This window comes from Aythya marila (genome assembly GCF_965140915.1).
Source record: "Aythya marila genome assembly, chromosome: 18".
NCBI classification, from domain to species: Eukaryota; Metazoa; Chordata; class Aves; order Anseriformes; family Anatidae; genus Aythya; species Aythya marila.
The window spans coordinates 792,981-803,822 of record NC_139059.1 but is presented as its reverse complement, the minus strand read 5'-3'; the positions used below and the strand labels follow the sequence as shown (position 1 = coordinate 803,822).

Sequence of the window (10,842 nt, the reverse complement as noted above, 5' to 3'; positions counted from 1 at the left end):
GGCCGCACCACTGCACCCCAGCCGGGAGGGGGGGGGGAAGGGGTGTGTGTGTGTATGTGGGGGGGGTGCCTCGGGCCGCACCACTGCGGAGCGGCGGGGGGGGGGCCGCCTCCGGGCCCGGCCCCGCCGCAGGTAACGGCACCGGGGGGGGGGGGGAGGGGTTCGGCCGTTCCCGGAGCTCCTCAGAGGGCGGGGCCGGCACCGGGCGGGGCGGGGCGGGGCGGGGCGGGCACACCCCGGCGGGCCGTGGCGGCAGGAGGCGGCCGGCGGGCCCCGCGCAGGACCCGGTGGGTGCGGGACGGGACCGGGAGGGGAGGGGGCGGGGACCGGGGGGGTCCCCGGTGGGTCCCCGGGGGTAATGGGGACGGGGACGGGGACGGTGTCCCCGCCCCGACACGCGGACACGAGCCGGGTCCGTGCCCTCCCACCCCGGGCTCGGCTCTGCCGGGACCAAACGGGGCTGGGGGCGGCCGGGCCCGGTGCTGGCCCCGTTGGGGGGTGGGTGCAGGGGTCCCCCGGTGCCCCCCGGTGCTCCCCCCGCTCCGCTCCGCACCCCCGCTCTTTGTCTCCCCTCCTGCCCCTCTCCCCCCCTCCCCCCAACCCCCGGACCCCCCCCGAGTCCCGGAGCGCCCCCCCCGGACCCCCCAGGACCCCTCCGAGCCCCCCCCGGTCCGGTCCGGCCCCGCTCGAGCCCCCCCCTCGCTGCCCACCCAGCCTGGGGGCTCCCCGGGCAGGGGCCGGGTGCTGCCGGTGGGGGCTGTGACCCCCCCCCCATCCCCATCCCCATCCCCTCCCGGCTCTGCCCGTAGAGGTGCCGGGTTATTCATCGGTGTGGTGGGGGGGAGGCGATAAAAAGGAGAAATCCGAGAGAAAACGGAAAAATCGTGAGGGGCGGCCGCTGCCCGGGGCTTCTGGAGCTGGTCCTCAGCCTGGTGATAACCGGGCTGCAGCCGTGGAAGTTCGTGGTGGCCGCTTCTCCCAGCCTTTGTGGGATGTGCAGAGTTAGCAGCCTTTGTGGTGTATTGGGGGGGGGGGGGAGAAAAATCTTTGCAATTACTTTGTCAGGCTGTCTGTCAAACAGGGCTCCGGGGATCCTTTAGCTGCTCTTTGGGCGTTTAGTGCGGCGAGAGTTATCAGGCCGTGGCTACAGGGCATAGTAAATAAAAAGCCATTAAAGCGTTAGCTGCTGCGCTTAAGTAATATGAAATGATGGTTAATCTCTGGACACGGGGACATATGGCGCAAATAAGCTCCTCGCACTACAGCGTATGTCACAGTTTGACTTTTAGCGCTGGAGGAGCGGAAAGCTTTTTGTTTGCTTTTTTTATGCCTAAGCAGGTGTGGCTGGGAGCAGCCAGCAGGCTCCAATGATCGTATTTCATTTCCCTTTTTATCTCTGAGTCACAACTTGCGGTATTTAGTCTGCTGTCCCTTTTTTTTTTTTTTTTTTTTTTACCTTCTCAGCTGAGATGCATCTGAGCAAAATCTGCTCCACTGAAGTGACTGGAAGCCGAGTACCGTGAGCGTCGGGATCTCAGCCTGCGCTGGTGGCTGCTGTTACTTTTCCCTTTGCTCTGCACTCGGCGTGCCACACGGCTGCACCTGCAGGTCAGAAATGAAAGAGTTTTTGGTGACCTACATAATTCTCCCTGTGAAACGGGATGACTTCAGAGTGGCTCCCTGCGGTAAACATTTTTTCCTTGATTTGGCTAGGTCATCCTAAATAGCTCTAGCTAATAGCTGGCAGTTTTGAAAGCATTTTTTTTTTTTCCTAATGTAGAGGTATTCCAATACAAAGGGAAGGTCGCTGCAACTGCTCTCGTGTATACCTAGAGGAGTGCTGATCAAGTGAGTGCCCAGCCGAGGGGTGTGCAGAAAGCCCTGAAGAGGGCTGGCGAGCTGCTGAGCCCTGACTCCCAGCGCTTCAGCTGCGGGTTGCCAGAAATGCAAGCTTAGCATTTGCTCTTCCCAACGTGAGGAGGAAGCAGCAACTTCTGCGGGTTTTGAGACCTCTGCTGTGCAGTGAATCTGTATCCCTTTAATGTGTGAAATTAAATGCAAGATACTAAGAGAAAAGAAGGGGGGAGGGGGAAACGCCTGCTGCGCTTTTCTTTTTTATGGTGTTTCAAGCTCAAATTTGGTGGTGATTTTGACAGCTCTCGTTTCTTCTTTGTGTCCAGACATGCTGTGGGTCACATGTTTCACTTCAAGAGCCCTCTAGTTTGGCTTATTTTGCTTGTAAATTTATCAAACTCTTGCAAAGAAAATTTGCCCTGGGAGCCACGAGGTCTGCTGCCAGACACAGTGTCCGGCTGGCATTGTGACTTTTAGGCTGCAGCCCTCCCTGGAGCACAGCCCCCCTAGGCAAAGCTTTTTGTGAGAGGAGCTTTGTGGCTTCACTCCAGTGTCCGTGCACACTGCGCAGCCCATGAGTAATGCGCTGGAGCCGGTGTCAGCCCGGGCAGGAGCCCTGCGTTGCCCTCCTTTCCCAGAGACAGGAATCCTGTGCAACCGGAGGCAGCAACATTTGGTCCGGCAGCGTCTGCCAAGGTGAGGGTGCAATCTGCCAAGCCAAACAGGATTTTGCTGTTTATGAGAAGGGGAAGGGCATTTCCAAGCGAGGCAAGAAGCCAGCGCTACTTGAGATGCTGCTGGCTGGAACTGGTCAGGCTCTTGTGAAGAGGGCATCGGGGTGACTTCAGGAGCTGGCTGCCCAGCGCGTTTCTGAGATCTCGTGTAGCTGAGAAGTGCTGGCACCGACTGGGAGAGCAGCCAGGGGCTGTGAGAACAGACTTGCTAGCTGTAGCAAGGATTTTAGTGACAACAGTTGATGTGTGGGAGAAGAGAATGTATATGTGCTTAATAAATATTGGCACCGAGCAAGAGCTGATCAGCTAATTCAGTGCTTCAGCTTCTGGAGAACTGGGTTGGCTCTGCCACATTGAAAAGAATCCCTTCAGATCGGGGATAAATAGAAAATTAATATGTAAAGTATGTTTTTAACAGCGTGAATTTCATGCTGACTTAGCTGTAGGGCAGAGTCCCTGCCTGCCTCCCAAGCCATACAAGAGGCAGTGGCAGCACCTGCTTCTCACAACCCAGGCCCTGTGGACCCTGCATGCAGGCGCTGTCCCGCATGGGAGAGGGCTCAGTATGGAGGAAACCCTGCAGATTGGGAGGGTTTGGTACTTGCTGGTGTGTGGTGCGTGAGCTCAGGGAAAGGAGAGGCAGAGTCACAGGCTGTGTTTCAGAGTTGTGGGGTTGCACAAGGAGACTAGGTGACCCTCAGAGGTGCAGTCCATCAGCTCGTCCTAGCTAGGACTGACTGCCTGAATAGTGCCTCGTGGCTATCTGTTTCTGAACACTGTTTCTGAAACCCCCAGTGATGTAAATGGTTTCTTCAGGTTGCTTTATCCAGGTACACCGTTATCTCCCTGCTGTGAGAAAGACTGGGGCAAGGAATGTTTCGTTTAGTCAAGTTGCCTTACTACCTCTCCTATCCTCCATAGACAGCTCTTCCCTCCTTTGGCAGTGACAATTCAGGTGTACGAAGATTTTTAATGCATTCCCCTTTTATCTTTCCTTGTCAATCTATTTCCATGCCCCAGATTGCTCCTGTCACTCTTCTGAAACTGTCCAGTGACTTGCATTTGATCTCCTTTAATGTCGTGACCAAAGCTAGACAGAATTCCCTAGCCTGTGGCGATGGTGGAAGGATTAATTTGAGTCATGCTGATGGAATTCATATATCCCAGGAAGTCTGGCTGTTTGCAGCATCGTAGTGGACTTCTGTTTGATCTCTGATGGATAGCTCTTCTGCAGGGAAGACAAATGTAACACGTTAAATTTCCATACTGGCAAGGTGCCGTATTCTGGACCTCCTGGCTTTTTTTTTCCTCTTTCCAACCTGCTTACGTGTGTGTGTACCTGCAGCGCCTTCCACCTGCACATCAGGGCAGTGCTGAAGCAACAGGTGTTCTGCAGGATCAAAGGGATATTTACCTTCAAATTCCTCCTGCTTTCCAGGGAGCAGCTTTTGATCTTTACCTGTTGCTTTGTTCTTTCTGTACAAGGTAAAAGCTAATTAAATGTTGCCTCTCTTGGCAGAGAAGCTCTTTACTTCTTCCTGCATTCCTGAGCACCCCTGGAGAGCTGCAGCAGGCCATCATACAAGCTCTTGTTTCGTGCCTGCATCTCCATCTGCTGTCCTTAGCAGGAAAAGCTCACTTGTGTTTTCTAAGTAAGCATTTCCTGGTCAACAGCTGCAGCACCTTGATACCACTTTCCTTCCTTGCTTAGGCAGGTTTTGCCTTTTTAGAGTTCAGATGAAATTGCTGGCGTAGTTAAAGGTCTGGATATTCGGGCTGGTTTCAGCTTTGGCGGCAGGGGAGCAGAGATGGGCAGACTGTGCTGCCTACGAAACGCAGTAAGAGCTCCTGTGATGACCTCCTCAGGTGCCTGGGAGGTGCAGGGCCCCCAGTGCCATGCAGGTTGCTCCACATCACTGCTTCGGACTCCCTCAGCAGTGTCGAAATGGTGTGTTGTAACGTGGTGGTAGGAAGGAGGAATTGCAGCAGAGTTTACTGGTTGTATTCTTGCAGGGTGCAATAAGAGGAAAGGTGACTCGTTCTGTAGCTAATAACTTTCTCCAAGATACGACCTACAGCATGAAACATTACTGTATTTTTTTGATTGTCTGGACAAGACCGAGCACATGGCTCCCTCCATGTTTGTTTCTCAGGGCTGAGGCGTGAACATACACGTTGTGTTTGGTGCTGGAAGGAGACAGTGGCGTGTAGGACTTGCAAAGTAAATCTCTTCTCTTAAACACATGATGAACGCAGTACAGGGTTGAGGCTTCTCCATCAAGTTCCAGCGAATACTGAAAAGCAAAAACTGTTCCTGCTGTGGTCCAACCTGACGAATGTAGCAAGTGCCAGATAAACCAGGACCTTGTCCTTTCATGAAGGTTCTGTCAACTACTCAGTGGTCTCCATTGCTGTCTTCTGTATGCAAAACCCAATCCGAACTGGGACAGCTGTTTTCCTCCCCTGCAGTTTTCACTCTGCGTTTTGGGAAGTGCTGGTTTCCGTTTGCTCTCCCTGCCTCCTCCCTTCCTTGTTTATCCGGAGATATTGTTAAAACCGGGTTTAAAGAAATCAGAGCTATCCAGCGTTAAACAGAGCTTGCCTTTCACCCCTAAATATTTGCTGTGCACATTGCCCCTGACAGAACAAGTCCGAGCCTGTCTGCTTTTCTTTCTCTTCCTGGCTGCCCTCGTGCTCTGCGGACCGTGGCGTGCGACTCGTCCGGAGGAACGCGCAGCGCTGATCTCCGCGTGCCGCAGCTGTGTGCAGCGCCTGCTAGGTCAGGCCGGCCCGTTCACTAGCAAGCAAGGCCCTGCAAATCCAGAGGAACAAGAGGAGATGTTTCTTCTCCTCGTGTACTTTTGGCAGAACAGAAACAGCAGCGCTGCTGACGCTGTGCTCCCCAGCTGGGGGTGGGAGCAGGAGGTAGAGCCCGCTCTGCTTTGCCTTGCGTTGGGCTACCTGCGGTGCTGCTTTGTGCGAGACCCACCTGCCCTTCCTCCACATCAAGTCGTCTTCCTGATTCATCTGCTAAATAGTTTGTGGCTTGAGGGACCCCTCGGGATTCACTGTAGAGCTCCTCGTCTGCCCCGATGAAGAGCATTTCTCATTTGTGTACAAAGCTTACTGGGTGGTTAGCTGGGGGTTGAATGCTACAGATAGCAAAAGTTACTACTATTGATAGATGAACTATGCCTTGAGTTGGCATGCTCAATTACTGAATTACTGGAGTCTGCCTGCTCTGTTGAACATAGCTTTTTCAGAGATAAGTGGCAAAAGAGCCCTTTTTAACCCTCAGCACTCAAAAAAATAAATAAATAAAATTTAAAAAAATCCTCCAAACCCCCCAGCAGGATTATGCTAAAAATCGGTAAGCACCAGATGAGCGTGTTTTAATTAACGTTCACTTGGAGATCACTGGTTACTGTGCTGTGGATGAAGCAGCAGCCCCACATTTAGTGTTCTTGTGGCTGTGCAGTAGTTACTCTGTGCTGAAGGAATCCTCTAGGGTGTACTCTGATTCTCTTTGACATCCCCAGGACAGTGATACATGGGGCAGCTCTGCACCTCGGAGCTATTCCCTTAATGGGCAATTTTCAGTGACAAGCATTATTTTTCTGTTTCTTCCCCGCAGTAACTATTAAAATGTGTTTTGTGGTGGTGTTTTTTTCTCCTTCACAGCCAAGAAAAACATCCCAGGATTCTGCACTTTAGCATCTTTAAAATATAGAGGTGATGTTAGACTCTGGATCTCTCTTGCTTGAGTTGTAGAAATGACGCAGCTGTCAATGGGAGACTTCTTCCTTCTCAGACAGCAGTAGGCATATGCTGTGCCATCCTTGTATTTGTTCTAACGCTATTCTTTCCTCCTTCTTGACAGATCTTCTGAATTGGGCTCCTGATTAAAGCTGACAGATAATGGAAACATTTCCTTGGCAATGTCTCTGGGGCGACTCCTCCGACGTGCCTCTTCTAAAGCTTCTGACCTCCTGACCCTGAATCCTGGTGGCAGCAGCAGTTCATCTTCCATACTTGACGGGGAGATTATCTACTCCAAGAACAATGTCTGCGTCCACCCACCTGAGCTGCTGCAAGGCATTGGGGAGCACCATCCAGGTGATGGCGAGTTGCAGGCGCTGCCCGCTCACCCTTTTTTTTTTTTTCTCTTTCCTGGGGAGTTTCTACGTCTTGGGCTCTAAAGAATGAAGAGGTGCTGGTGGGGTACGGGGCAAAGCAGTCTTATGGGGGCCTGAGGAAAGCCATCCCCACAGGCTGATCCGTCAGCTGTCTTTTTAATAGAAAAATTGATGATGTTCCTCCTTTCTCTTCTGGGCTAGTGTGGATTTACCTGTTTCAATACATCCTTTTGTGTTGCCAGAAGAGGAACAGTTGTCATTTGAGGGCAGTAACTTCTGTTGCTCTTTCAAATACGTGTATGGGTCAGGGAAACCAAGTATCATCTTGTAACTGTCATTGCTGGAGTGGCCTCATCACCCACTGGTAAAGGGAAAATAAAACCTGATTGTGGCTGCATGCACTGGAGTAAATGAAGATGAATACTGTCCCTGTCCCTTTCTTCTCTTCTGTTACTGTGCTCTTTCATGTTCTCATCAAAGAGAGCCGTGGCTAGTGGCTTAACTTCACAAAACTAATTATTCTGTGAACATTGACCCACGCTTCCCCTTTCGTGCGTGTGACTCTTTTCTATTGGCTTTCCATGAGAATTGTAGCCCTTTGGCTATATGAAGGTAAATATTCTTGAAAAAGAAATGTTTAGCTGGCACTTGACATTGTTTAACTAACAAACAGTAAAAGCTTTTCATGTGGCAACATCTTGCGGAATTTACTCTTGATTAGTAATCCGTCCAGGAAGTTGAAAGAATTGTATGTAATTTCTACATTCACTTAGGCCAGAGGGAATTTAGACTATTCAAAAGCCATATGTAGACTTGAAGTTATTTGTAAATACTGAATGATGTTGAGAACTCCACAATTCCTTTAGCAAAATCCTCTTCTGGTAAATAAAAGGGGTTGTTTTGCCCCAATGTAATGGTGCTGAAGTGGTGGAGAGCAGATTTCTGGCTTAAGCGGTTTCTTAGGAATAAATGTGCGTTCTAACAGAACTGCTCTGCTCTCTTGAAGGCTATTTGTGCTTGTACATGGAGAAGGATGAGCTGCTCGGCACCACGCTTATCCTCGCCTGGGTCCCAAACTCCCGCATTCAGAGGCAGGATGAAGAAGCCCTGCGCTACATCACTCCCGAGAGCTCCCCTGTCCGGAAAGCTCCCCGCAAGCGTGGTCGCCACACTCAGGGTTTCGGCATTGTCCAGCAGGCTTCTCCCCCCGAGCAGAAAGGGGCAGTGATCCTGAAAGAAGACATCTTGACTGCATCGCAGCTCGTAAAAGATGGGGCTTACATCAGTTCCCCTTCTTCGGAAGGGGAGAAGCTGTCCCAGTGCTGCCCGGCCGCAGACGGCGCCCGCAGCTCCCCGCAGCCTGCCCACAGTGACTCAGGAATCCTCTCGACAATCAGTTCTCAGGACGAGCAGAACAGGTCGGAGCTGTCGGTGGAGGGGACGGAGGAAGGTCTGGACTGCAGGCCGGAGCTGGGGGAGGATGAGGGCTCCTTGGAGCTGTCTGCTGATGATGTGAGCAGGGACAGTACTTTTGACTCTGATTCTGATGCCTTCTCTTCCCCGTTCTGCCTCTCTCCCATTAGCGAAGCCCTTGGGAAAAGCAGTAGTTCAGTATTTCTGGATAATGAAAGCAGGTGAGTTCATCCTTTACTCCAGTTTCTGGGTGAATAGTTCGGGTGCTGGCTGCTGAGCCTGGGGATGCTGGAGGAAATGGAGAAGTTTGACACTGGCATTGAGCTGAACGCCGTGTCTGGCTTCAGACTTGCTTTAATTCCTCCTCTACTACGACACCTGTGTAATTTACAGGAAATTGCTTGTTGGCTGGTCCTGCTTCTGCTCGGTGAACCTTCGCCTTGTCCATCGCGCAGGGCTGTGCATGTGTGGGTCTTTCAGATGAACTGTCTTCAGCCCTGGCAGCAGCATTACTAAATTAGAACGGTCCTTTGTTGGTCTAATTGGCTCTGCTGAGGAGATGTGCTAGTTGCTTCTTGTGGAGAGCCACATCAAAGCGTCTGTTTGACTTCCTGCGAGCCTCGGCTATCTGTAAGGCACTGTGGTGACACCGAGTCTGCGTGTGGTAGCTTGTTGTGCTGGTGCTCACAACAAGGTCCCACTTACGACAGAAATATTAATTCTGACATATTCAACCTGGATATTTTAGGCAACACTGGTATATCAAAATATCAACGCTTCTCAATGGTATCTGCAGTAAGCTCCATGAAGGGGAAAGAGGGCATCTTGGCAAAGCAGAAATTCATCATAATGCACCTTATTACTTACAGTATTACTTACTGTACTGATCCGCAGTGTTTCTGGCTTTCTGGTCTGTGGGCTCTGGAGCGTGTCACTCGGTTCCATCTTGGAGAGGACACGTGTGTTTATGAAGCACTGTAGGGCTGATCTTAAGGATGGAGCTGAACTTTGAAGCTACACCTGAAATTAGGAAAAACAAGTTCTCCTTTGTGTGTATCAGCAACGTTGTCTGCATGGAAACTTGACACTGGAAGAGGTTTTGCCTCTATTCTACGGGCTAATCGCAAAGCCAGGGGGTGCCAGTCAGAGGCTTGTGAAGGAGGTATTGTAACTGATTTACCTCTTTCTGAGTATTTTAAAACACTTCAGTGCAATCATTCTCAGAAATCTTACTAGCTTTGCATTTGGTACGTGTCCTAGCAGCATGCTTAAAATGAGCTGCAAGCCTGCAGGGTGTCTGGGGCTGGGTGGGCAGCGGTTTGAGCAGCGTTGTCCTGTCCCATCCCGTCCCATCGCAGCTCTCCCAGGCTGCAGAACAGCATCGCAAGCAGCTGCAGCGTGCTCACGTGGGGCGTCTGGTTTCCAAATTGTGTTGAGCATCATCAGTTTGAAAGCATCCCTTTTAGCCTGCAAAGTGTGGTGTCGGTCTTTTTTTAAAAAAATAAATAAATAAATAAATAAAAACTGTGGATAGGATTGTTATAAGACTTTGGGAACACTAGACAAATGTTATCAAACATACCTTGAAAAATTTGAGAGAGGTCTTTGAGTGTTTAAATATCTTTTCTATGAACTGTCCTTATTTTCTTCTTCCATTCTTTGTGGGCTGATTGACTCAGGGAAATACATTTTGCAGTTTTGCTTCTGTTTGCTCCTAGGTGTGTTTTCTGATTCAAATTTTATTCTAGCTCTGGGCTACTTTTGGGTGGTTGAACCTTTAGTTGCATGCGCCTTTGGAGCACATTGTGTCGGCCTTGGTTTTAAAAACAGAAAGCTGTAAGATCCATTGCCACCAACACCTTGGTTTGTTTAAGAAACATTTTTTTTCCTTGAAGCAACACTGACACTGAGCATGTTTGACCTGCTTCTCCCACTGTAAGAAAAAAAAAAAAGCTGATTATTTTTTTAAAAAAGTATTGCAATCTGAACTTTTGTAAGTGATCATCAGTCAGGATAATGTTTTGAATTAACTCAGAGAAGCTCCTATTCCTTTCACTTTTTGGTGATAATATCTGTGTTCTTAGTCATACACTCATTGCCAAGGAGTGTATTGCAAGGCAGTTGTGATACTGACCTATAGTATAAAGGGTAGTTGACTTTTTTTTGTAAATAAAACACAATTAAAGTGCTTCTGTGAACGCTTCAGAGTTCCAGCAATAAGCTTCCTAACGGAGGACTGTTCCTCCCTCTCGCCGTGTGTGGGAGGGAGGCTGTGGCCTCCTCTGCGGCCGGGTCCATCCCACACGCTGGGCAGGGGATCGTTATCCCCGCTGTAGTGGTTAGCAGGAGGGCTACCAAGGGATGTGCTTGGAATCCTTTCCCAGCTGCTGAAGACCAGGAGCTCGAGCTCCTCTCAGGAGATCCCAGCCACGAGGCCACGTGCAGCATCCGGGCCCTTGACCTTGAGGGCGCGCGGCGTTGGGAGGCAAGGAACGCTGCGGTTTTGCCATTTGGCAGCACGGATGCCCTGAGCTGCTGGCAGCTGCAGGGAGGGAAGGAAATGCAGCTCGCTGCATCTCCTGCCTGCAGCCCTTCCCTGCTGCCTTCCCAGCCCAGCTCGGGCGAGCCCTCTGCCGGCTCTGCCCGGCTGCTGCTGGCGGCTGCAGCGCTGCAGTGGCTGCCTTCAAAATGCACCGCCGATGGTC

At 51.1% G+C, this 10,842-nt stretch overlaps 1 protein-coding gene across 8 annotated transcripts in view; it reads left to right on the top strand.

Annotated features, from left to right (window-relative positions):
• The first annotated feature begins 111 nt into the window (after positions 1 to 111).
• Positions 112 to 10,842, top strand: part of TBC1D16 (TBC1 domain family member 16) — a 31,842-nt gene continuing 21,111 nt past the window's right edge. For 2 of the 8 annotated variants that reach the window (XM_082775127.1, XM_082775120.1), the window contains exons 1-4: positions 241 to 287; positions 1,465 to 1,685; positions 6,469 to 6,704; positions 7,731 to 8,358. In XM_082775127.1, coding sequence (XP_082631253.1) covers positions 6,527 to 6,704; positions 7,731 to 8,358 — 806 coding nt within the window. In that variant the 5' untranslated portion in view covers positions 241 to 287; positions 1,465 to 1,685; positions 6,469 to 6,526. Of the gene's footprint in view, positions 133 to 224; positions 288 to 1,464; positions 1,686 to 1,804; positions 1,849 to 2,529; positions 2,551 to 6,468; positions 6,705 to 7,730; positions 8,359 to 10,842 lie in introns of those variants that run through there. The other 6 variants (XM_082775121.1, XM_082775122.1, XM_082775125.1 and 3 more) reach the window with 6 other exon arrangements.